This window comes from Ailuropoda melanoleuca, chromosome 14 (assembly GCF_002007445.2).
Source record: "Ailuropoda melanoleuca isolate Jingjing chromosome 14, ASM200744v2, whole genome shotgun sequence".
NCBI classification, from domain to species: domain Eukaryota; kingdom Metazoa; phylum Chordata; class Mammalia; order Carnivora; family Ursidae; genus Ailuropoda; species Ailuropoda melanoleuca.
Window position 1 is genome coordinate 14,187,370 of NC_048231.1, and position 27,792 is coordinate 14,215,161.

General features: G+C 39.3%; 1 protein-coding gene across 3 annotated transcripts in view; it reads left to right on the forward strand.

Annotated features, from left to right (window-relative positions):
- Positions 1-1,186: 1,186 nt before the first annotated feature.
- The window catches only part of PSEN1 (presenilin 1), a 73,309-nt gene continuing 46,703 nt past the window's right edge, over positions 1,187-27,792 (forward strand). Inside the window, exons 1-3 of one of the 3 annotated variants that reach the window (XM_034643362.1) lie at positions 1,187-1,338; positions 11,694-11,779; positions 11,848-12,011. In XM_034643362.1, the coding sequence (XP_034499253.1) occupies positions 11,925-12,011 (87 nt within the window). In that variant the 5' untranslated portion in view covers positions 1,187-1,338; positions 11,694-11,779; positions 11,848-11,924. The remainder of the gene's footprint in view (positions 1,339-11,693; positions 11,780-11,847; positions 12,012-27,792) is intronic. The other 2 variants (XM_034643361.1, XM_034643363.1) reach the window with 2 other exon arrangements.

The window sequence follows — 27,792 nt, forward strand, 5'->3', positions numbered from 1 at the left end:
AGTCACCATACAGTACATCCCCGGATGTATGCTTGTTTGACAAATGTATTGAACTTTTATGTGCTAGGTACTGTTCTCAGCACTTGTAACATAGAAGTGAACAAATAGGAAAAATTCTTACCCTTGTGAAATTTAAGGAGGGAAGGGGAAATGAGAACTTTAAAGAATATCTTTGGGGCGGGGTGTCAACATTTTTATTCACCGAACATATCTTTATCCTGTTAATGGAAAAAACTGATGTTCTAAATATGAAGGGTATAAAACCTATTTAAATCTGTTCATGTATTGGGTGGGGAGAGGAGGGAAGGATTGGGAACTGATGTTGCAGGAATATGAAGGGCTATCTTGGGGGAGGAATTTAAAAGAAACATATCATTTTAAAACATATCAATTTAAAAGAAACATATCGTCATGGCCTGATGCCATGCATCATTGATTTCGTTGTCAGTTTTCTGTCACCTGTGAATTTGAGCATTTCTCTATTCTTCCTCTTTGGTTTTACATGATTGTATTGTTTACTTTTAGCTTTCAGATGAGTGCTATGCTACTTAAGAAATTAGTTACTGGTACTGTCTTAACCGCAATTTGGACGGAAAGCTGGCAGATGAGGAAATTAAGTGATCGTTGAGCAATTCACTGTGTAGCAGGCACTCTGGTTTTGGGATTTCAAAAATAAGACACATTTTATGCGCTCTGGAAGCGTATCATGTAAGACTCGATCTTAAACTTGGAGCCTAAGAATCCCGGGCTTTGTTTAAAATGCAGTTTCTCAGGTTCCCGCCCCCCACCAGAAGTTTTGATTCATTGGGTAGGATGTGAAGGCCACAAGTATTTACAATTTTAATTAATCCTCATGACTGTCGTGTGGTTGATTCGTATTGAGTAACACTACAAATAGGTACTAATAAGTGTTAGATTTAAGATGTCATCACTTGTAAGCGGAAGAAGCACACACTGGGTCCGGTTAACGTAGAAACTTTGGTCCGCAGCTAAAGAGCAGTCTCAAATCCCAGGCGGTCTCAGACTAGGTCCCGGGGCCGCATGGAGCGCAGCGTTTGCCCCTCAATCCGCGCGCGCCACCGGAAGCTCCACCTTCTTCCCTTAGGTCCCGCCCCCTACGTCGGTGGGTCCCACCCTTGCCTCTACAGGTCCCGCCCCTCCCCCGGCCGACCGCCAACGACGCCAGAGCCGGAAATAACGACATCAGCGAAGCTTTTTGGGCGGGGCCTGGATCGGGCAGCTCCAGAGGCCGCGATTTCACATCGGAAACAAAACAGCGGCTGCTGGGGAAGGAGCTTCCCCTGCGAGCGGCCGGTGACGGCGGCAAGGGAAGAGTAGGTACGTGATGGGGAGTTCGGGGAGAGGGGAAGGCGCTCCTCACCCGGTGCGGACACGGACGGTCGCGGGCAGGGCCCGGCCCTTTGTCGCCGCCCGGGCCGCGCAGCCGGTGTCCTCGAGGATGAGGAGTGGGGCGCGGCCGGGCGGAGACCGAGGAACCCCGTGTGGGGAACGAGGAGGGGCGGCCCGTTTCTCCGGCTCCGGGCGCAGCGCGCGGTCAGGCTTTTAAAGAGCGATTCCCCTCCGGAGCCTAGGTCCGGAAGTGCTGGTTTCCCGTAGACGTTTCAGGACGCAGGTGCCGTGGGCCGGGATTGACCGTCTTGTGTGGAGTGGAGCAGGAGAAAGAGGAAGCGCTTTGCCCTGGGTCTGGTTGAGCAACTGGTGAAACTCCGCGCCTCTTGCCCTGAGTGTGTCCTTGTCTGGGGAAGTGAGTGGCACTCAGGGCTAAGTTCCTTACGTCTCACGTTCGAGGCGGAAAACAGGATCTGATGCTTTTGCCTTGGTTGGGACTGTCGCGAGGCATGATGTTCATTGCTTTGCATGTGTCTTAGATATTTGCGTTTTCTTCCCGCTCAGGTTCTTTTCAAATAAATGATCTGCTTCCATTGTAGGGGGCTAATTTAATAATAATTTTAAAAGCATTGCTTACCTGCTTTGGACAAGATGAATGTAGTATTCGAGGTTTACTCTGGGAAATAAGAATAGGATGCAAAAAACTGTGGCATATATAATGAGTATATGACAGAGCACATCGTAAAGCTTGTAACAGTCTCTGAAGTTTGAGGCAGGTAGAGATCACATCTGGTTAGGGAATCTTGTTATTTGAGTTATCTTTTACAGTGGAAAGGTTTTCACCCCTGGCGTTGAAGTGGGTAGGGCATCATAATCATAGGGTGTATTACAAACAGGGGCCCTCTGGATCGCAAGCGTCCAGTGACTCACTCTGAGCATTAAAATAACTGTTGTGAAGGGAAATAAAACAGACAAGTAGATTGGAGCTAGTTGCATTTGACTAATTTCAGTCACCTGCAAAAGCGTATTTCAGTTCTCCTTAATTCATTTGCAGAGTTAAACCAACTTAAGGCTCCCCCCACTGCCATCTAACAAACCCTTAACAGTGAGAAAAGGCATATTTATTGAGTGCATGGATTTTTTCCTGCCCCCTCCCTCCCAGTAGATAATAGAAGTGGCATCTATCATCTGGTTTTCCATTCTTCTACTCCTGGCTCTTGCGTAGACAGTTCCCACAGTTCTGGGTATACTTTCTTCTGAATGGATTTGATTTATTGCTGAATTTTAAATTAATGGGGGCAACTAGTCCTAGACTGCTGCAATGATTTCCATTTAGTAGGAACCAGAGGATTGAAGTTGATCTCTGAGAACCACCTTAGCAGGAAAAGACAGCATTTGTCTGTTACCATAGCTTGTGTGGTCTTCTTCCTCTCTCGGATCCAGGTTCTCTCTGCTCCTGCTTTCCCACTAATATTGCAGATTATAGGGGAGACTTTTTTATGATATATTCTGAAAAACCTTTCAAAGAACTCTAATACTGCCTCTCCTTCATGTGATAGATGTTAGGCAGATTTGGAAGGTGTCTTAAGAGTGGCACTGTTGTGGTCAGAATTTATAGGCGCATTAATCTGATAGTGGGGGCTTAGAATGGATGAGAGAATTGAGTTGACTTTTGCGTAATTCAGGTGAGATATAATGAGAGTTTTATCTTTGGTGATGACAAAGGCTTAGAAAGGAGAAAAAAATGGGGTGCCTGGGTGGCTTATTTGGTTAAGTGTCTGCCTTTGGCTCAGGTCATGATCCCAGGGTCCTGGGACCGAGACCTGCAACGCGCTCCCTGCTTAGTGGGGAATCTGCTTGTCCCTTTTCCTAAGCCCCCCCACACCCCACTCATGCTCTCTCTCTCTCTCCCCCACAAATAAATTTTAAAAATCTTTAAAAAAAAGGGGGGGGGAGCCATGAATAGGACATGGCAGCTAATTGAAAAGCAGGGAATAAAGTGTAGAGTTGGCTAGAAGGCTTTAAATTTGAAGAATGGGTGAGATAATTGCAGAAATAAGAAAGTTAGGAGCAAAGAACTAGTGTAGAGAGGAAGATGAGGAAGTGGTTTGGAAGTATCACTTTTGAAGTGCCAGCAGGTGAAGATGTCTCATGGACAGACCTGGAACTGTAAATATGAGAGGCATTTAAATAGACTTACTAGTTGATGTTGGAGCAGTGGAGGAGATGCCTGAGGAAAAGAAGGGGACAAAGAGGCCCAGGCAGACCACTTAAAATGAAGGAGTGGAAGACAGGTGAGAGGGACCAGCTAAGGAGAATGAGTGATGGGAGGAGAACCTCCACAGTGCAGTGTCATGAAGGCTAAGGAAGGAAGGGAAGCGTTGGGAAGGAAAAGGCTGTCAGGGATTTTTAGTATCTGGGCTGGTATAGCTGAAAGAGCTGAAGATTTAGAGCAGCAATGTCTGATAGAAACTGTGGGAGTGGGACACCTGGGTGGCTCAGTTGGTTAAGCGTCTGCCTTGGGCTCAGGTCATGATCTCAGGGTCCTGGGATCAAGTCCCCCGAGCCCAGCTCCTTGCTTAGTGGGGCGCTTGCCTGCCACTCCCTCTGCTTGTGCACCAGGGCAAGCTCACGCACGCGCTCTCACTCTCTCTCATAAATAAATAAATCTTAAAAAACAAAAACCAACTGTGTAAGCTACAAATGTTAATTTAAAACTTTTTAATAAACAAGTTTTATAAAGATAGGAAATAGATAAAATTAATTTGAATAATATAAGTTATGTAACCCAATACATCTAAAATTTTTTAAAACAATTTGCTTATTTATTTATTTATTTACTTGAGAGAGTGAGAGCGCACGGGCAAGGGGAGGAGCAGAGGGAGAGTTGCCAAGTTTGGAGCCCAGTTTCAGGGCTCGACGGCGATCCTGAGATTGTGACAGCTGAAATCAGGAGTCCAGAGCTCAACTGACTGAGCCACCCAGGCGCCCTACATCTAAAATATTTTTTTAAAGATTTTATTTATTTGAGAGAGAGAGCACAGAGGGAGAGTGAGAGGGAGAAGCAGACTCCCCGCTGAGCAGCGAGCCGGATGTAAGGCTCCTTCCCAGGACCCTGGGATCATGACTTGACCTGAAGGCACACGCATAACTGACTGAGCCGCGCAGGCGCCCCCATCTAAAATATTTTTATTTCAACATATTATTAATATAAATATGTACTTGTCTGACTTCTTCTCTAGATAATAAGCTTCTTAAGTAAACAAGTATTATCAGCTAGTAGCATCCCCAGCACCTATCACAATGTCTGGTTCTGTAGAAGAAACCCAATAAGTGTTGGTTGATTAAAGGGTATTAATGTTTGGTTTTCATAATGCCTTGTACAGTTCCTTAAATTGATCTGAAGCAAATGAGAGAATGCAAGCATTGCTGAGCATAACCAATGATTTATAAATTAATTAGATGTGAGTAGTCATGTTTTCATTAAAGATTTGTTGTATTCAGTCCATTTCCACAGCGAATTTGAGACAAACTGGAAGTGATCATACCTTTCATGTAGACTTATTGAAAGTAAAGTTTTCTTGGGGAAAGATTCTTTATAATTACTACAAGTATTGATAATACAGAACCATAGTCCCATATCTATAATTATGAAATCCAAAAGCCCCTGAAAAAACAGAAAGGCTTTTTGTAATTCATTTGACAGAAAAATCTAACCTGAACCTATTAATGTAATTTAACACTACTTATATGTTTCACTATATACTTATTAATGTTTTTGATTTTGTGCTTCTATCTAAGACCTTGAGAGGGCATTTTAAAACATATAGTATTTGCATCATATTACCTTAATAGAATCTGAGAAAAATATGAATTCTCAACACACTTAGTCCTAAGGGTTTCAGATAAAGGATTCTGGATTTGTAAGTCTTTCATTTCCGTTGCATCTTCTGAGCCCACGTAACCATTATTATTTAAAAACAATTACAATAACTCTATGTAACAGATCTCCCCAAAACCCAGTGCCTCAGAGTATTTGTTCTGACTCAAGGCTTTGCTTCAAGGTGTAGGACTATGGATCAGCTAGGGCAGTTTTGTTTTGCTTGTTTTATTCTGGGGCCCAGGCGGAAGGGGCAGTAACTGCCCATGGTAAACTCTTCTCTAGTCAACAGCAGAAGTAAAAGAAGATTAAGTCTAACTCGGAAGCACAGTTCAGGTATCTGCTTGTGCTACATCTGCTAAGACCCCTTTGACCAAAGCAAGTCAGATGATTGTGCCAAGAAGCATGGGGTGGCTAGTAGACTGCACCCACCTTGAAGCCAAAGCAAGTCTCAGAACCAAGCCCAACATCACTGGAGTGGATGAGTATTTTTCTCCCTCAAGGATGCCTGGGGAGGGAGTGAATATTTGCTGAATAATAATCTAATCTATCACAGATGGCTTACAGAAGTAGAGTGGGATGGAAGGAAGAAAAAAATCACCAAATAGATGTATCACTATCCTTGCTCTTTTTAGAGTCTACCACCTTCACAAAGCCTCTTGTAGGGCTCGGGAAATTATTTGCTCCCCAGTCTCTTAAAATTCAGAGTCTTTCCAGCATATATTCCTGAAGTTTTAAGTTAATTTCAAGTTATTTTTATTTAATTATTAATGCAGTTTGGAGATTGGGTACATTTATTATTGGATGCGAGCTTTTGAAAACTCAAATAGAGGCTTTCCCAGCCCATCCATACAGTCAGAACTTAGGTTGCCTGTCCAGGAAGAAGCTGTCAGAGTAACACTGAGGCTGATTAAATATTTTTATGGAAAAAAAATAAATCGCAAGCTCGTTTGGTGCTTAAAAACTTCTTAGCGTCACAATACAAAGATACTTAAAAAACATTTTTGGTGGTTTTCTTTTTTCTTTCTTTTTTTTTTTTTTTAAGATTTTTATTTGTCAGAGAGCAAGCGAGCACGAGCAGGGGGAGTGTCAGGCAGAGGGAGAAGTAGGCTTCCTGCTGAGTAAGGAGCCCCATGTGGGACTTGATCCCAGGATCCCGGTATTATGATCTGAGCTGAAGACAGGCCCAATCAACTGAACCACCCAAGTGTTCCTCTTTTTCTTTCTTTTCTTTCTTTCTCTTTCTCCTTTCCTTTCCTTTCTTTAATACATTCCACTGTTTAAAAAAAAGATTTATTTATTTATTTTAGAGAGAGAGAGAGAGAGCAAGCACGTGGGGGCAGTGGAGGGAGAGGGAGAGAGAATCTCCAGGCTGACTCCTGGTTGAGTGGGGAGCCAGCCCCAGGGCTCCATTGCAGGACCCTGAGATCATGACCTGAGCCAAAATCAAGAGTTGGCCACTCAACCCATTGACCCACTCAGGTGCCTCCCCATCTTTTTTCTTTTTTACTTTTGATGGTTTTCTAAGTGAAGAAGAAACTAGTCAAGTGGCTACAGTCATTAAAGCACCAACTCTTTGTGCTGGAGAGAGCACAATAAAAAGTCTCTTGAAGCCATTTGTTTTTGTGGAATACAAATTTTGTTTACATTTATCTCTGACGGTGAAGAAAGAAAATGGTATCTGTAATTAAGTAACCATGTTGTAAGATTTTGAGGTTTAGTTGTTACTTTGGGATGGCGTGTACATTTCTGTTGGTGCTTCCTTAAATGGGATTTTTAATAAATTTGTTTTGCGATTCTAAGGTGTACTTCTTTGATACTTTTTGAAGTGCTGATGGATAGGTTTTTCTGTTAGATAGACTTACCTTTAGCACATTTAAGTTTTGAGATTACTTGTATCCTCCTGGGGTTTTTTTAGTTTCTTTGTGTATAATAGAAATTGTAGTTGCCCATCGGAGAAGGATTTCTCTTTCCTTTTATCTGATTGAGCAAGTGGTCTTGAGAAAAAGGAAATGGATGGCCGTGAATTCAAGTGCTGTCAGTCTCAGAAAATCTTTAGCAGGTGGCCAGAGAGAGAAAACAGCAAAATCTACTTCTGTTCCTCCTCCCTTTGCAGTCTAGGTCACAAGATCCTCACTTCCCAACAGCTATCTTTTTTGTTCTCGGGGCAAAAATGCTAAGAATGTTATAAAATCAACTAGTGTCCTTTGCCACGCCGCCTGGACAGATGGCCTTCTGGCCTCCTTCACACAGTCATCAATTGTTTTCAGCTGTTACTGGACCAGAATCAAATCGGGCTTTGCCTGTGTCTTTCTTTGTACCAACAATGTTTGTTTGTTCACCAGGCCTGACTGAAGACCTAGCCCCTGTTGCTTGCCTCTGCTTCCTACTGAGATCCGTGTAAAGAGCAGCTCTTCCCTCCCTGGGTCACCCTGTAGCTTTATGATCTTCAAAGCATCAGTGGAAGCATGAGCTCTCTCTCATTGAACTGGAAAAGACCTGGGCTGGGCATCAGAACACCTGGGTTCTGGAACTGGTGTTATTTGCCTCATAATCAAGCACAGCCAAATTCTTTCGCCTTTCCTGACCCTTAGTTTTCACATGTAAATACAGGATGTGCCTTTGAAAATGCTATCAGGATATGCTAAAGTGACTACCGCATTATTGATGTTTCTTACAAGATTTGTCTGAGAAAGCTCCAGGATGATAACCAGTTGGTGTGGTTTCTTGTAATAGCTGAACAGATCCTGTAAGCATAAGGCCTAGTAATGGAAACTACTTAAATTAAAATGACCAGATTCTCATTAAATACTCATAAATACTAGGTGGGTAGTCTGGATGGCTCAGTCAGTTAGTTAAGCATCTACCTTCAGCTCAGGTCATGATGTCAGGGTCCCAGGATCGAGCCCCGAGCCCCCCCCCTCCCCGCCCCGCATGGGTTCCCTGTTCAGTGGGGAGTCTGCTTCTCCCTCTCACTCTGCCTTCCGCTCCCCCTGCTTGTGCTCTCTCTCTCGGTCAAATAAATAAAATCTTAAAAATAAATAAATAAATACTAGGACTATATATTTGACACTTTAGTTTTTAATTTATAGTTATATCAGTCATTGAAGTTTAAGATCTCGTTTACTCCTTTTTCAAAGATATTTACTTCTAAGCAGCAGTTTTAATAAAAAAAAATCAGCGCTCTGTCTGTATATATGTACTTTTTTTTCCCCCTCCCAACTCAATATAGCTAATGCTCACTGTAAACTCCTGAAGAGCAGGGATGGAGTTTTACACAGAGACAACATAGTGTACTATGTGAGCCTTTACTTTGCTCTTTTGTTTACTGCATGTGACCTTGGGCAAGTTAGTAAGCTTCTGGGTGCCACATTGTTTTCATATGTAAAGTGGGTGAAGTGAATATAATTAGGTAAATCCTCTCAGTGTCTGTCTCTGAGTTTTGATATAAACAGACATACAGTAAACTCCTGCTTATTAAATGGACAGTGACTTTTCTTCTGTTTAATCTGTAAATATAATATACTGTATTTACTTTTTTTTTCTTTATTTACTTTTTATTTTTGTCTGCCTGGCCCTTTCTTGCCCTTTGCCTGTTTCATTTGGCTAACACTATCTTATTTGTTATTTTGTTTCTGAGGGATCATATGAGAATATTAATGACAGATTTCTAAGGGCTTTTCTGTAATAGAGGTGTACTTCAAATGATATGGTATCATCCTGAGGGCAGCCAGTAGAGAGAACCAACTGCAACTTTTTCTGTTTGCCATCCTGTGGCATTTCTGGGTTAGCTGAGGTAGTAAGTACTGTACTAAATGTTTTTATGGGAAAGAAGGAATAATATTTGCTCTGTTTGCTGATCATTAATACTACATTAATGTTGGGGTGCCTGGGTGGCTCAGTCGTTAAGCGTCTGCCTTCGGCTGGGATGGAGCCCCCCATCAGGCTCCTCCACTTGTGATCCCGGTGTTCTGGGATCGAACCCTGCATCAGGCTCCTCTACTGGGAGCCTGCTTCTTCCTCTCCCACTCCCCCTGCTTGTGTTACCTCTCTCTCGCTGGCTGTCTCCCTCTGTCAAGTAAATAAATAAAATCTTAAAAAAAAAAAAATACATTAATGTCAAAATTTTCAGCTAGTCAACTTTTTTTTTTTTTTAAAGATTTTATTTATTTGACAGAGAGAGACAGTCAGAGAGAGAGTGAGCACAAGCAGGGGGAGTGGGAGAGGAAGAAGCAGGCTCATAGCAGAGGAGCCTGATGTGGGGCTCGATCCCATAACGCCGGGATCACGCCCTGAGCCGAAGGCAGACACTTAACCGCTGTGCCACCCAGGCGCCCCTCAGCTAGTCAACTTTTAAGAATCTTAGAAGCATACATCAAAACATTTACTCTGAATACTTATTATACTTAGAAAATATATTTGTTCTGTTGGCATTCCACCTCTCTTTTGGGTAAGTTAATGTACATGCTGCCGAGTCTCAATTTTACTCATTTTAAAAGTTAGGACCAGGGATGGCTGGGTGGCTCAATTGGTTAAGCATCTGCCTTCAGTTCAGGTCATGATCCCAAGGTCCTGGGATCCCACATGGGGGGGAGTCCTTGCTCAGCAGGGAGCCTGCTTCTCCCTCTGCCTGCCTCTCCCCCTGCTTGTGCTCACTCTCTCTCTTTCTCTGACAAATAAATAAATAAAATCTTAAAAAAAAAAAAAAGTTAGGACCAGTAGTATGAATAACCATAAATACAGGTTTATGTCCACAAAAATCTCTGAATTTAATTGAAGTTTATAGCAATGTGCACATATTATGGGGGTGCAGCTTAGTGCATCTGCACAGATGAAATCCCTGTGTAACTAGCACCCAGATAAGAAAGAAAACATTACCAGTACCCCCAAAGCTTCCCACATGCCCCCTTCGAACAAATAACCCCCATAAAAGTGTTGTCTCTCTTTGTATTTTTAATTCACTTTATTTTTAAAACAAACATATTAATTATGTCTTTTTTAGTTAGTATTAATTTGCAATCCCTTGATCCATGTCAGTTAACCATGGGCTGAAGCTGGAAGGGAAGAGAAAAGTTGGCATGGCATATAAAACTATGTAGGTTAGAAGGGAAGCATACCTTGATTAAAAATTTGTCATGGTTTAAATGATCTAGATATAGGTAATTAAGAGTTAATTTGAATTCAATACTAGAGAAAGAGTTACTTTCCTTGTGTTTTTTTTTTTTACCTGCTTTCTGTGTTTTTGATGAAAAATCACTAGAATATAAAAAGTAGAGTATTCAGGGGATCGAGGATCCTGAAGTTGAAAGTGAAAATGAAACAGGACTTACAAAATCCTTCCATGTGAGTGTGTACCTGGTAATGTTTTAGTCACTATGTTTGAATGAGAATACTGCTTAGATATATGAACGGATTTCTTTCCATCTGTATTTCTGAAGACTTTCTATGAAAAGGGAAATTGAGTGGAACTAGAGGGTATTATGCTAAGCGAAATAAGTCACAGAAAGACAAATACCATATGATTTCACTTATGTGGAATTTAAGAAACAAAACAGATGAACATAGGGAAAGGGAAGAAAAGATAAAATAAGATGAAAATTGAGAGGGAGCAAACCATAAAAGACGCTGAACTCTCAGAAACAAAAGGCTGCTGGAGGGCAGGTGGTGGGTGGGGGGAAGGGGTAATTGGGTGATGAGCGTTAAGGAGGGCACTTGATGTAATGAGTACTAGGTGTTATAAGCAACTGATGAATCACTAAATTCTACCTCTAAAACAAATTTAAAAAAAAAGAAAAGCAAAGTTGAAATCATAAAGAATTGGCTGGTGGAAATTAAGGCAGACAGCAAATGGGAATGTGTGTTGTCTCCCCCCCCCCACCTCCACCCCACCAGGAGAGTGAACTCTGAGAGACCAAATGATGGTATAAATAAGCCTGTGCCAGGATGCAAGGGAGAGACCTAAGGCTGGAAGTTAGGAGTCTGTGATTTTTGTCCTGGTCTGCCAAATTGTGTGATTTTAAGCAAGTCAGTGAACTTAGGTCCTCTTCTGTTTTTGTAAAATAGGCATGTTACCTGTTTACCTTGGTTTGGGGCATTGTGGTAAGGATAAAATGAGATGACAGAATTTTACCAAATTAAAAGCACTAGACAATTTTATGGAGATAGGTTAGGTTGGATTAGCATAGAAAAGGGACTGTTGATGAAAACATTCTTTAATATCATTTAGCTCCCTTTGCTCTAAATCTGAAATCATTAGATATTTTTGTGATTGAAAATATTTGGTTTTGTAAGTAGATCTACTCATTACCAAAGAGATATCTTGAGCTAAGAAAAGTTTGTCATTTGAGGTTGATGGCAGATTAATACATTTCTGTTTTACAAATTACAAATACAAAAATATTCTAAGTACTTGATTGGTGTGAATAGATTTACTCTGGGTGACCTGGTTAAAATCCTGTTTCAGACCTGATCCAGAATCCCGCAAGTGACAGCAGCCTGCAAGGTCCTTAGAAATAAAGCTTGGCCTGCGGAAGAACACATGAAAGAAAGGTTTGTTTTTGCTGAATGTAATTTACAAAAGTGTTTAAAACTGAAAGTATAATTGTAATGCACAAAAGATTGTTTTCTTTTTCCCTTTTCAGAACCCCAAGAGGCTTTGTTTTCTGTGAAAAAGTATTTCTATACGGTTGCTCCAATGACAGAGTTACCTGCCCCTTTGTCCTACTTCCAGAATGCACAGATGTCCGAGGACAACCACCTGAGCAATACTGTACGTAGCCAGGTACAGTCTCAACCTCTGAAACTCTCCTTTCCAGACTATGGATTCAGTGACTACCTTCCCTCATCTCCAAGATAGGCTGAGGGGACTGAGCAGGCTTTCTCTACTTTTCCGAGTTTACCTATTTGTTTTCAACTGATGGCAAATCATTGTACCATTTAGTGCCGGGGACACAAGGCTGTGTAAGAGGTGGGTGTTGATATAGTTCTTCCCTGCCTCAGATATCGCCGCCTCCGTTAAAGCCATCTCCAACTTCCCCAGCTATTAATTATTTTACCTGTCTTACTCTTACTCTTCCTTGGGTACATTTTATTTACTTCTATTTTTTCAGTACCTATCATGGTTCCTGCCAGTGCCCAGTAAATGCTCAGTGACAAGAATGCACAGTGATGAGTGCAAGGCTAAGTGTAGAAATCCTAAGAGAGTTTAAGGGACAGAATCAAGAAAGGGCTGTAACCAGTGGCATGAGACCCAGACATCAAATCTGCCTGCAACTGTGATAGCTGATCTTTACAGATTGAATGTAGACCCCGCAAATGGCCTGTGAGATGGCTGGGAAATGGGTAGTATTTTTAGAGGTGAGCCAGAATGGGGGAAAACACAAGCTGTGGAAGCTGCGAGGGGTCTGGTTGGGTGGGATGGGGTCAGACTTTCCTTTATGAGAACCAGAGGGCAGAACCAGTGGTGGAAGGAAACAGGTTCTGGGTCAATAAAAAAAGAGTTGTTTCACAATTTACTGTTCATCCGAAAGGGTGTGGTGTAGTGTTATCTTGTCACTAAAAGCAGTCACAAAGGCTGGAAGACTACCAACCAAATCTACAAAGGGTTAGTCTGTGGAATGAGCAATGGGCTAGAGCACCAGGTAGGTGGCCTGGAAGTTCCCTTCACAGTAATATTTAGAATTCCAGTTAAGAGTTAAAATTTGAGGAGGAGGCTTCACAAAGTAGGCTTTGATGGATGGGTAAGATTAGAATAGAGCAAACTGGGATGTCATCACCGATAGAAGAAATAACACTAGTGGAGGGAGAATTTTCCTAAAATATAAATAGGCAGGGAGGCTGTATCCAGAGATATGTCATCAGAGGCAGATCACACTGTACTGCCAGAACATTTTTAATCAAGTGAAATCAGGATAAAATGATTATGGGGGAAGTCCTGAAAGGGAGCACAAGCTATAAAGGGTGGTATGTAGCCTGAGGGGTGTGCGGGGAAAGGGAGAGGAGTGGAGCTGTTGCCTTGTTGGTACTTGGTAGATAATGGGTATTACAAAGACTGATTTTTGTGGCAACACGTTTGCAACAGCTGCTTGATTTCCTCCTTTTTGCTATTTCCTAGGAATAGCTTTTTAAAACATTAGGATGACACCAGATTATGAAGTTCTTTGGTAGTTTGAATACTCCAGACTTTGTAATCATTTTAAACTGTTACTTAAGAGAAGGGAGAGGGAAAGTGGGGACAGCCCCAACTTAGTCTCTGGGTACCCCTTCCTTAACTAGAGCAACTCCTATTTTATCTTTTTACATGTTGATCCTCTGTGGATCCGTTTGAACAAAAGATTCCACAACTAACAAATTTTGAAAAAAACATAGGTATATGTCACCTGTCTGTCCCAAACCTCCCAAAGGTGTCTCATCTCAGAATAAAACCTGGTCTGAGGTCTTATTTTAGCCTTCCCCACCTGTGGCCCCATCTCTTTCTTATCTCTCAGCACTCACTGCGTCCTCAGTTCTGTCTCTGGGTCCCGGATTATTCTCCCAATCTTCGCAGATGTCTCCCTTCACTTGATTAATTTAGGTCACCTCCTGAGTCACCTTACCAGTGAGGCTTTGCCTTTCTCAACTCCCCTTCCCTTCCCTGACACCCCTTATATCCTGCCTCTGCTTTCCTCGTGCATAGCATTTATCTAGTATTTCTAGCATGCTGTCTGCTGACTTGTTGTTGCATTTACCTGCCTCCTTCTACTGTAAACCTGAATCCCCAGCTCCAAGAGCACTGCTTGGCACATAGTGAGCTCTCCATTGTTAATGCAATATTACTTGTATCCTTCTTATATCCTTCACACTCAGGTTTTGTGGGGCTTTCATTTTTTTGGTCTGCCTTTTTTTTTTTTTAACACCTTAGTGACTGGCAAATTGAAATAAAGGGTTCTATAGAGGAGGTACAACTGACACAGGATTTTTATTGATAATTACATGTACTTACGTAATTTTAGTAAGTCTTAGTGCTAATGTTCTCAGTGGTACATTCCAGATCTCTTAGGGCACCACTGCCCAGAAAATCATGTCTGATTTATTTCATTTTAATCCTGCCGTTTGATAATGTGATATCAAATAAGTTTATCTTTTATTTATCTTCTCAAAAATATCTTCTACAGGGGCGCTTGGGTGGCTCAGTCAGTTAAAGGTCTGCCTTTGACTCAGGTCACGATCTAGGGTCTTGGGATAGAGCCCCGAGTTGGGCTCCCTACTCAGCAGGGAGTCTGCTTCTCCTTCTCCCTCTGCCCCTCCCCACCCCCATTTGTGTTGTCTCTCAAATGCTCTGCTCTCTCTCTCTCAAATAAATTTAAAAAAAAATATTTTCTACAACTTAAAAGATTTTCTGTATACATTCTCATACTTTCCAGTTAGTATGGGGTAGGTATTATTCCTGTTTTAAGATTTATTTATTTATGGGGTGCCTGGGTGGCTCAGTTGGTTAAGCATCTGCCTTCGGCTCAGGTCATAATCTCAGGGTCCTGGGATTGAGCCCTGCATCAGGCTCCCTGCTCAGTGGAGAGTCTGCTTCTCCTTCTGCCTTTTCTTCGGCTTGTGCGTGCTCTCACGTGCGAGCTCTCTCTCTCTCTCTCGCTTATTCTCTATCTCTCAAACAAATAAAATCTTAAAAAAAAAAAAAAAAAGATTTATTTGAGGGGATGGGTGGAGAGAGAGCAGGGGGCAGGGCAGAGAAAGAAAGAGAGAATCCTCAAGCAGGCTAGCCGCTGAGCCTGAGCGCAGAGCCCAAGGCATGGCTCAATCCCAGGACCCCGTGATCGTGACCTGAGCTGAAATCAAGAGTCAGACGCTTAACCGACTGAGCCATCCAGGCACCCCTATTCCCCTTTTATAGTTTAAATGCTTGTCCAGGATCACATACAAAATTAAATGCTTGTCCAGGATCACATACAAAATTAAATGACAGACCTGAAACATAAAACTGTACTTTTTAATTTCAAACTTTTCCAGTGTTCTTTCTGTTCTTCCAGCTGTCTTACCCCAGAAAAATGTTAGAATACTGAAAGGAATACTGGAAGATGGGGATTTAGGTCCACCTCCCACTCTTTCCCCTACCCCACTTCCTCTTCTTCCCCCAGCCTCTTTCCCTCTGGTTGTATCCCAGTTTTTGGTTAAATAGGTAGTGTTTATTTTATTAAAACTACGTATTGTATGGAAAAAATTCTGGGAAAAGAAAATATTAAGTGTATATTCATTTTGCACCAGTGTACTTTAAAAAGAAACCCAAAGAAAAAGGAAAAGAATCTCATTGTTAAGTTTTATAGCTATAAAGAAGCCATTGTGTATATGCTTCTGTTGGTTATGAAAAAATGGGGGTAAGTCCAAATTTAAATTGAATGTAGATGACTGTTTTCGAGGATTAATTGAAAGCCGCTCTTTTATTTCTCCTCTTGGATCCTAGATTTGTCAAATACAAGCACATGAAGACAAGCTTCTGCAGGCATAAAAAATCCTTATCGGGCATATTTCTTCCTTATTTGCCCAGTGGCTAGTTAAGGAGTCAAGGAAATTGAGAGATGTGGAAAGTTTCAGTCTTTCCACACTGCTCAGGAAAGGAAAGTAGCATACTGAATGTCTTCAGTGAGTTGGACTCTCTGCAAGGTACTGTCACAAACATTAGTTTTAGGGCCTTACATTTTGGGGACATTCACCATAAGTGAGCAGAATTTTCTTCAGCCTTCCCCTCCTTTGAATTAAAGTGCTATTAAGGTGCTTCTGTATATGAATATATCCTCTAGAGTATACAGATAGGCTGTTTTACTTTAAATGTTACTAGAAGAAATGAGCATTCATTTAAAAATATTTTTGAGGGGCGCCTGGGTGGCACAGCGGTTAAGCGTCTGCCTTCGGCTCAGGGCGTGATCCCGGCGTTCTGGGATCGAGCCCCACATCAGGCTCGTCTGCTATGAGCCTGCTTCTTCCTCTCCCACTCCCCCTGCTTGTGTTCCCTCTCTTGCTGGCTGTCTCTATCTCTGTCAAATAAATAAATAAAATCTTTAAAAAAAAAATATTTTTGAAACTGGAAAGAGTAACTTTCCTACAGAATTTATTCAAATATCACTGTAAAGAAGCAGACTTTCTATTCCTTTCCTCTACTCAGTATCTTCCTCCAAGGTCAGGAGCATCCCTAGTCTTGAACTCCTTTTATGAGGCAATCCTTTGAGTTTGGGAAAGACATAGGAGGATAACCAGATAACTGTTCAAGAACACCGGTGAATTGGCATTTAGGGGTTATGGCTGAGTGATGTATAAATAGGTCCCTCAAAGGAAAGAACTAGCTTTGATCCAGTTGTAATTTGAAATAGCTGTGTGTAAGTTGGTCTAATTCACTAATGTCTAAGCGCCTCATTTTTCCCATCTGTAATATTAAGATGGTTTACTACATAAATTCTTTCTCAGCAGTTTTGTTGTGACCAGGAGTTAGGGTTGCTAACTGTCCTGGTATGCCTGAGACCTAGAGGTCCCTGGAACACAAGACTTTCAGTTTTAAAACTGGGACAGTCCTGAGAAAATAGAACCAAGTTGATTACCCTATCAGAAGTATAATGAAATCGTTTTGGATCTGATTAACCCAGTCTAACTCAATTAGATGATTTTGTTGTGTAACTTCAAGTATTATTGCAGTGATATATTGTTAGTGTTCAAGTAGATAAAACATTTTTTTCTTTCCAGAAGTGAAATGTTGCCCATAACTTCATTCTTCCATCCTTAGCAGGTACATGATAGGTTGCGTTAGCCCAGAAAAGATCTCTTTTTTTTGTAGGCTCTTATGAGTAATCTCATTCACAGTAAAGGGAGTTGAAGTTGAACGAGATTAGTTAGAGAGCTGAAAAATAGTGTTTTTTAACCCAAATATACATTTCTCAAATTTTTGTTATGAAATAAGCATATACAGGAAGTATGGCAAATAATGTAATAAGCACCCATGTACATACCACCCAACTTAATTAAACTTTAACATTTTGTCTTATTTGCTGTGTATGCTTTGTTATTTTTGAAGAATATTTTCACTAAGCTTTTTCTGTTTCTGTTATATATTGATCCTACAGAAACAAAATCCTAACCAAACCAAACAAAATTTTGCAGTAAGTTGGACAGATGGTCTAGTTATATAACAAAAAGAAATTATAGATAAAATTGAAGCACCGCTCCCACATTCCCCTTCTTTTCCAGAATAATAGTTACTATCCTGAATTTAGTGTTTATCATATTTACTATATTTATGAACATAAATGATATTTAATATATCACTTTGCATGTTTTGAAAGTGTATATGAGGTATGTGTTTGTTGTAAAAGTATATGTGTTTGTATGAAAGTTGTAGAAGAAAATTACCACATTTTTGAAATGTACAAGTACATGGTACAGCAGAAACATGTTTTTGGAATTGATATATTGATAGATGCACATAGCTCTAGTTTTTTCATTTTCTCTTTATTTTGTGAATATATAAAAATCTGTATTTTTGTTTACAAATATTTAGTCGTTTCCAGTTTTTCCACAATAACCAGTCGTGTTGCAGTGGCATTCTAATTCATTAATCCTGCATGTGTGTGAGTTTCTCAATGATAATTGCTGTGATAGGGTATGTGGATCTTAAACTATATTAGATATTGCCAGTATGCTTTCCAAAGTGGTTGTGTATCAAGAGCATACAGCAGTTTTCATTTCTTTACATCCTGGACAGTTCTTGGCATTGTCTGACTTAGTATATATTAGTTGGATGGGTTTGAAATGATCCCTCATGTTATTTTAATTGTTTTCCCTAATTTCTAATAAGGTGGAACTTTTTTCCTTGTGCTTATTGGCTGTTTGCATTTCCTCTTCTGTGAATTGCCTGTTTATGTTCTTTGCCCATTTTTCAATTGTCTTTTTTTTTTTGGTTGTCTTTTTCTTATTGATTTTGTTGAAATGTATATTTTGTTGGGGAGGAGGGATGCTAATTTCATGTTGGCTATATGCTTTTGAAATATTTTCTCCAGTCTGTAGCTTCAGTTTGTTTATGGTGAATAGATGAAAAGTTTTAAGTTGGTGAATTATTCTTTCCTTTTAAAAGAAATTTATCCGTATTTTTTCAATTAGAAGTAGTTTAAGAGGGGTGCTTGGGTGGCTCAGTTGATTAAGCATCTGCTTTAGGCTTAGGTCATGATCCTGGGGTCCTGGGGTCAAGCCCCACATCGGGTTCCCCACTGAATGGGAGCCTGCTTCTCCCTCTTCCTGCCACTCCCCCTGTTTGTGTGCACTTGCTCTCTCTCTCGAATAAAATATGCAGTATAGATTATCAGCCCTGAATATGATAAAAGCTTTTCTATCTTTTATAAAGGAAGACAACTAAACTAGTCTAGAGGACACTGTAGTGTAGTCTAGCTAATGTTCAGCTGTTCTATTCATTGTCTTACATCTGTATCAGAAAAATAAAACAAGGAGAATATGGGTGATATTGGTGATTTTTCCCTTTTATCTTTTCCAGATGTTCTCTAATATAGTTATCTCATAATTTTAAAAAGTAAACTTTCTATTTTTAAATCTTCATTATTTTTTTAAAGATCTATCTACTTGTTTTAGAATGGGGGGGGCTGGAAAGACAGAGGAGTCTTTGTTTGTTTAAGATTTTTTATTTTAGAGAGAGAAACAGCTTTATGGGAGGAGGGGTAGAGGAAGAGCGAGAACTTAAGCTGACTCCCTGCTGAGTGCAGAGCCCAGCCCGCCATAGGGCTTGATTCCACAACCCTGAGATCAGGACCTGAGCCAAAACCAAGAGTTGGATGCTTAACCAACTGTGCCACCCACGTGCCCCCTAAAAGAAAACTATTTTTTTTAAAGATTTTTTTATTTATTTATTCAACAGAGATAGAGACAGCCAGCGAGAGAGGGAACACAAGCAGGGGGAGTGGGAGAGGAAGAAGTAGGCTCATAGTGGAAGAGCCTGATGTGGGGCTCGATCCCATAATGCCAGGATCACGCCCTGGGCCGAAGGCAGACGCTTAACCGCTGTGCCACCCAGGCGCCCCAAGAAAACTATTTTTAAAAGAAACTTTTTGAATGTGAAGAAAGGTTGGAGAAAGGACTATAGGCTTTTGGGGGAATATCAGTGGAAAGGGGTGAAGCATTCAAGGTTCTCCATGATGAGTGATTAAGAATAAATGGGAGAATTAGAGCAATTTATGTTAAAAGAAACCAAAAAAGCGTGATAGCTTAGGGTCTTTGAAAGGGCCTGCCTTTATCATTGGAGTTTTATATTATGCCCTCGAGGTATGTTTCTCATTCTCCAGTTTAAAAGACTGAAATGTTTACAATGCATTTAAAAAAAATTTCATCAACAATAATAAAAGTTTTTGGACTTAACCTTTGAGCTTTGATTATCTACAAAACTAACCCATATAAAACATCTTAATTCCTACTGATAACAGATGAGAGGAGTTGCATTGTTCTCACCTTTTCACTTTTTAGAAATTTTTACTATTTCATGCTTGTTGACCCCATCTAGGTTGTAAAATCCCTAAAGGCAGAACCTTGTTATGTTTCTGAGCTGTCTTTGGAGTTTATTGATCACCCAGTATCTTTAAACCAGTTCCATGCAAGTCTCCCATCAGAACAAAGGGAAGCGAGAGTTTTTCTCACATTAACAAGAACATTATAAAGTTTTCTATCTGCAAGTAAAAATCTGAAGTGAGTCTTACTAGTTGCTTAAGGACTTCAGTGGAAGTGAAGTCTTACTAATTGCTTAAGGACTTCAGCTTTTGTGTGATAGTGTTCTCTGGGCTTCGTGTTTCCTGGACACACTTCCCTTAGCCATCTTACATCACAGCTCTCGCCACCATGTTGTATCTGTGCTGCTGTCACCCTGCGTGGCGGAGCTCCAGTTTTTATGTAGAACAGCTGTCAAACGGTAGTTCAGTATGTCACAAGAACTAAGTCAAGAATTCATTTTATTCTTTTTCCCCTCAACAAAGTGTCCCTGGTTCCTTAGAGATAGCATTTAATCAAAAAATTTACTTCTTTCCATTAGTTTACTCATTGCCTCTAACTAGAAGCTAGCCTGGACTTCATGTTTGTTTTTGCTATTAGTTGGCTATGTCTATAGGGACTGGAGACTAGAAGGTAAACTAATGACTCAACTATTTCTGACAAAGACCAAAACTTACACGTTATGAAATAGTTCTTGGTTTCCTAAATGTATTGTGTAGGTTGGATATTAAAGTAGCTCTAACAAGAACATTGTCTGGGCCTTTTTCTATAGTTTGTGATCCATCATAATCCTTAGGTTTACTTTCATTGTACCTATTAAAATAGTTTGTAAGGTTTTATTTTTCTGGTGCAAAATTTTGATGGGTAGAGCTCTTTTCCGTGACTTGTCATTATCCTTTGCCAGAAGTCAGCCTCCATTTCAGCTGACATAATAGGAATATACTAAAACAAGAGGAAACTGAAAATATAAAACTTCAGAGTAGTGAAAATTCGTGTTTTGATTTGGTGTCAACTTACATCTTTTATGTGAATTAGTGGACCTCTTACTTTTCTAAGACAAAAGTGGATTTTTTTTAAAGTAAGTCTAAGATTTATTTATATTGTTTATTAACCCTTTTAAAATGTGTATTAGAGCAGTAATTTTTCAAACCTTCATGTACATTGGAATCCCCTGGAAGAACTGTTAATAAAAATTCTCTGGCCCCCAAACCCAAAGTTAATGATTCTAGTAAGTCTGAGATGGGGCCACAGAATTTGCGTTTCTGATCCATTCCCAGATCTTGTTGGGACTTTCGGTCTAGGGTTTGGGAGCCAATATATTGGGTGAAGAAATAAAGGGAAAGTGACATCAGAGAAAAATGATTAGATTTAAAAACTGAATAGTCAGTATTTTTATTCATGTTTATTCTGACCCAAATTTTCTAGACCTTTAAAAAAGAAATTGTCAGTAGCCTTTTTGATTTACAATAGAAAAAAAATCAGTCATTTACAATTGAAAAAGAAACCTTAAAGTAGTAATCCATTGAGAGATCAATAATCATATAAAGCAATTGTTGAAGAACACTTAATGTAAGTCTGCTACCTTCAACTGCTAAATTTACATTAAAGTATGTTTAGTGTTGGAGTGTCTGGGTGGCTCAGTCCGTTAAGCCTCTGACACTTGATCCCATCTCAGGTCTTGATCTCAGGGTTGTGAGCTTGAGCCCTGCACTGGGCTCCATGCTGGGCATGGAGTCTACTTAAAAAAGAGAGGGGGAACAAAAAGGTATGTTTAGTCTTTATAAATAAAGGTTATATGTGTTATCTTTTTTTGAATTCAAAACATTAAATGCAAAGAACTTTATTAAGTTGTTAGCAAACCATAGACTGGCAGAACTGACCTCATTGTCTAAATGATGGTGGGTCACTTTTTTTTAAGTGTGAGTAATTCTATAAAATTAAGTAGCAGACAGACCTGTAAGCTATTTAGTGTTTAAATACTTGGGACGTTGACAAAATAAATGAAAAGAGTGATCTAAATTTAAACTAAATCGGGCCCCATAAGCCTTTGACAGTGTTATTATAGTGTTTATAGTAATAAATCTGTTTTCCCAGTTATGTCAAAATGAAGTAAGGAGAAATAAAACTTAGTCTTGATGACCTCCAGAGGAACATGCTTGCTTCTGCATGGGAGTAGTCAGAAATCTTTGGCACAGATCTTAAGAGTGTTAAAAACAAACAAACAAACAAACAAACAAACAAAAAACCCTCTAGGTTTAACCAGTTATATGAGCTGTTCAGGGAAATGGCAGCGTTCCTTGATGTTGGAGCAGTGGTTAAGCTCTAACTTCAGGGAATCATGAAACTTGGCCAGATGCTGGATGAAATTCTGTGTGCTGTTGGAAACATGTTGCCTATGATTAATAAATAATTTGAAGTGTTCCACATAACTTGCCAGTTCTTCAGTTAAGCCACTCTTCTAGTTTTTCCTATAGTTTGGGCTTAGGAGCTTCACATTTCTAAGTGTAGAAATCCAGACAATTTCCATAAAGTCTTATAGGATTGTTACTTTTTGTTATAAATAAATACCTATTTTAAGTAAGTAAATAATATGCAGACTATATAAGCACATCAACATACTGAAATGCATTGTAATTTTTTAGGCATTGTTCATTGTTATTACATGGAAATGTATACATGACATAATATTAGATTAAAACAGTAGGACACAATATTTGTGAACATTCATTGTAACTGTAAATATGTGTATGTTGAAAAACATTAGATTTTGGGGTGTAATAGAAATAAGTTGTTTTCCTCATAAAATCATTTACATTCATATTTAGCAGTATAAAATTGTAAATTTAAGTGTGGCAATATCTGCCATGAATAAAGTAAAAAAAATAAACTGTCAAAAGCTTATAATGCATAATGACAGGTAAATCTTAATATACAAAGAATTCTTATGAAGTCAAAAGGAACATAAATAACTCAGTAACAGCATTGCCAAAGGATATGAGCAATATATAAGGAGGAAGAAGAAGAAATATAAATGTCAATAAATATATGAAAAGACTAGTTGAACAACCTCCCTAATAATAAGAAACATAGAAATGAAAACTTTTTTTTACCTATCAGTGAGCAAGGATTGAAAGCCGTTGCAACTGGCTCAGTCAATAGAACATGTGACTCTGAATCTCCGGTGTAAGTTCAAGCCTCACATTGGGTGTGGAGATTATTTAAATTGTTAATTAAATAAAATCTTAAGAAAGCGAGAGAGAGAAAAGAAAAGAAAGAAACCCAGTGCTACTAAACATATGGGGAAATAGGCATTTTCAGGTGCTGCTCATGGGAGTTTAATTTGTGTTTATTTGGAGGCAAGTTGTCCGTTAAGTCTGCAAATACACAGGCCTTTTGGAAATAATTTGGCAATTAAATTTAAAAATGCACATACCTTTTGACTTAGGATTTCCACTTTTAGAAATTTATCCATAAAAACATTACCCCAAGAGTGTCAAGAACTGTAGACAAACGTATTTGATGAAACATGTGTAGCAATGAGAATTTTGAGATAATTTCAGTCTTGTGTTACTTACGGTTTATCCAGTCAGTACTATAAGATAATGATTAATAGTAGGATGACTAAACTCTCAATTGGATTCCCTGCTCTAGACCTTCTTAGCTCTGTGATTTTTTGCTAATTATCTGGCCTTGAAGCTTCAGTTTCTTTCTCTGTTAAGTGAGGTTTATAGTATTAATAAATTCAAAGTTTATTATCACCTGAAGTGCTTAGCATAGTGTCCTGCACATACAAGGTCAATAAGTCTTAGCAATTATTATCATAAGTGTCATTACTGTGCTGCTATTATAATAGTTAAGATTGAGGTTTAATATACTGGCATAGAAAGGTGTCTGATATATTATTAAGTGACAAAAGCAAATTATAAACATGGCTTTAAAAAAACTAGAAGTATGGGGTGCCTGGCTGGCTCAGTCAGTAGAGCATGTGACTCTTGTTGACCTCCATGTTGTGAGTTCAAGCCTCATGATGGGTGTAGAGCTTACTTTAAAAAAAATTAAATAAAAAATTAAAAATCTTAAAGTACTTAAGATTGCTTACAAAGATTAGGGAGGACACTTTCTATGTTAGAAACAAAAGTTTGTAATACTTTTTAAAATTTCTAAAGAATGTTTATAAACTTTTGTTTATAGTCTTTTTTTTTTTTTTTAAAGATTTTACTTATTAGCATGAGCAGGGGGAGGGTCAGAGGGAGAGGGAGAAGCAGACTCCCCACCGAGTGGGAAGCCCTACTCGGGGCTTGATCCTAGGACCCTGGGATCATGACCTGAGCTGAAGACGGGCACCCTGTTTATAGTCTTTTAATTACAAAAATAAAACTTAAAAAAAAAAGGCAGGCAGAAAACAAGTTTTAGAAAACAACAACAGCCACTACACTGTGTTAAAAATACCTCCACAATTTTTGCTGCGTGAGAAATATTCTTGCTTGAGGGTCCACATGCCTTTGGTGGCTGGACTTATACTTGCATCACATTTTGAAGTAAGAAGAAGGGAGAAAGAATTAAAACGAAGCCTCTGACTTAATGGTGTAGGAGTCCTGGGGAATCTGGCTTCATAGGAACTCACTTCCCACATACTTACCACTTCCCATAGGACTCCACCCTCCCTGACACAACATTTATATAGTGAGTAATCCTTCCTTCTGCCACTGAAATGAAATAATTTATAATGGCTACAGCACTTGTTTTTCTGAACCTTAAAAATAGCTTTTAAAGGCAAAACTATGAAGGCAGTAAAAAGACCAGTGGTTGCCCAGAGTTGTAGTGGGGAGAGAGATATAAATAGGCAGAATACAGAGGATTTTTAGGACAGTAGAACTATTCTATATGGTACTATGATGGATACATGTTACACATTTTTTAAAACACATGGAATGTGTAACATCATGAATGAACTCTAATGTAAACTATGGACTTTGGGTGATAATGGCATGTTAATGTAGATTCATTGATTGAAGAAATGTACCACTCTGGTATAGGATGTTAATGGCAGCAGGGGGGCAAGGATAGTTGATGGAGGCTAGGGAGGCGGGGCAAGGGTATATGTGAAAGTAAAGTCTAGGGGCGCCTGGGTGGCTCAGTCATTAAGTGTCTGCCTTCGGCTCAGAGTATGATCCTGGCATTCTGGGATGCAGCCCCACATCAGGCTCCTCTGCTGGGAGCCTGCTTCTTCCTCTCCCACTCCCCCTGCTGTGTTCCCTCTCTGGCTGGCTGTCTCTCTGTCAAATAAATAAATAAAAATCTTTTAAAAAAAATAAAAATAAAAAGTAAAGTCTATTTTTTTTTAAAGCTAGAAATGACCTACCTAGCTGTACACACAGAAGGCCTTTATGTTCTTAATCTTTTAGAGGTATATGCTAAAATATTTATGAAGAAAATGATGTCTGAATTTGTCTCAATACTAGATGGGTGAAATGTGTGGGAAAATAGATGGAGTAAGATTAGCCATGAGTTGTTAGTAATTGAAGCTGAGTAAAGTACATGTGGGACTTCATTTTACACTTCTGACAGTATTTGTCTTAACTTTTTCCATAATAAAAATTTTTTTTTTCAATTAGCTTTAAAAATAATGCTAAGTCATCATCTGAGTATTTAGCTGCCAGGATTTTTCATTTTGGAAATCACTTAGTAGTTCTAGTATCATCCTCCTTTTTTTTTTTTTAAACATTTTATTTGCGAGGAGGGCACATGTACACACGCGCACAAGAGAGAGCACAAGTGGCGGGGGTGGGGGAGTAGCAGGGGGCAGCTGCAGAGGGGGAGGGAGAAGCAGGCTCCCTGCTGAGCAAGGAGCTGGATGCGGGACTCTCTTTCAAGACTCTGGGATCATGACCTGAGCCGAAGGGAGACGCTTAACCAACTGAGCCACCCAGGCGCCCCTAGAGTCATCCTCCTTTTTTAACAGTTTCAAAGCACCTACACACCCCTTTTGAGAAAGACACTTATTTTTTTTTATTGAGGTGTAATTGGCATACAGTAAACTACCCATATTTAAAGTATACAATTTAATAAGTTTTGATATTTGTATATATGCCCTTGAAATCACCACCACAGTCAAGATAATGAACTTAATCACCCCCAGAAGTTTCCTTGTGTTCCTTTGCAGTCTGTCCCTTTTGGCTCTCCCCAGCTATTCCTCATCCCCAGGCAACTACTGATCAAGTTTTTGTCAATATACTCTAGTTTTCATTTCCTTGACATTTGTACAAATGAGATCATACAGTACATATTCTTTTGCCTGGCTTCTTTCATTCAGTATAATTATTTTGAGATTCAGCTGTGGCATAGCGTGTATCAGCTGTTTATTCTTTTTTACTCCTGAGTTGTATTCCATTATATGGATATACCACAGTTTTTTATCCATTTACTTGTTGATGGATATTTTGTTTCCAGTTTGGGGTTGTTATCAATGAGGCTGTTACGGACATTCATGTACAAATAATTAAATGGACATATGCTTTCGTTTATTTTGAGTAAATAAGAGAATATGATCCAATGGAATAGGTATAGATTTAACTTTTTAAGGTATTGTCAAAAGTTTTCCAAATTGGTTGTAGAATTTTGTACCAGCATTTTATAAGAGTTCAGTTCTTCCACTTGGTATACTTGGTGCAGTCAGTCTTTTTAATTTTGTAACCCTTCTAGAGGGTATATAGTAATAGCTCATTGTAGTTTTAATTTACATTTTTCTGAATAATGATGGTAAGTATCTTTTCATTGCTTATTGATCATCCTAATATCTTTGGTGAAATGTCTGTTTCAATCTCTTTCCCAATTTTTAAATTGGGTCATTTGTTTTCTTAGTGAGTTTTTTTTTTTTTTAAGATTTTATTTATTTATTCGACAGAGATAGACACAGCCAGCGAGAGAGGGAACACAAGCAGGGGGAGTGGGAGAGGAAGAAGCAGGCTCCTAGCGGAGGAGCCTGATGTGGGACTCGATCCCAGAACACTGGGATCACGCCCTGAGCTGAAGGCAGACGCTTAACGACTGCGCCACCCAGGCGCCCCTCTTAGTGAGTTTTGAGAGTTCTTTATATATTGTGGATACAAGTCCTATACAGTATATATGCTTGGCAAACATTTTCTCCCAGTCTGTGGCTTGTCTTTTTATTTTCTTAACTGTTTTTTGGGAAGTGGAAATAGGTCAATGTAGATATTGACGGAAGTCTCTTTTATCAACTTTTGTGGCTCATTTTTTGGGTGTCATCTAAGAAATCTTTGCCTAATTCAGGTTCTCAAAAGTTTGTTTATACATTTTCTTCTGGAAACTTGATACGTTTAAGTCTATATAGTATAATTTTTTGTACATCATATGAGATGTGGATCAACATTCATTTATCTCCATTTGGATTTCCAGTTGTTTCGGTACCATTTGTTGAAAAAGATACCCTTTCTCCACTAAATTGCCTTTCCATCTTTGGCAAAAATCAGTTGTCCATATGTGTCATTCTGCTTCTGAACTTTCTGGTCTGTTCTGTTGGTCTCTTTGTCTATCTTTGTGCTAATACTACATTTCCTTGCTTATTGTAACTGTATAAGAAGTCTTAAAATCAAGAAACATTAGTTCTCCAACTTTGGAAGTTGTTTCAGATGGCCTAAGTCTTTTGTATTTCCCTATGAATTTTGCAGACATTTCTACAAAAAAAGTCTGCTAGAATTTTGATTGAGATTGCATTGAATCTATAGATCAATTGGAAGTGAGGTTTTGGTAGAATTGACACCTTAACAAGAATGAGTCTTTCAGTCCATGAACACAGTGTATCTGCACATTTATTTAGGTCTTTAAGTTTTTTTTAATTGTGATATAAAATATAAGATAAAATTTAAAATTTACTATCTTAACCATTTTTAAGTGTACAGTTCAGTACTGTTGACTGTATTCACATTGTGGTGCAACATATCTCTAGAACTTTTTCAACTTGCAAAACTGAAATTCTTTACCCATTGAAGAACAGCTCCTCATTTCCCCCTCTCTGCACTCCCTGG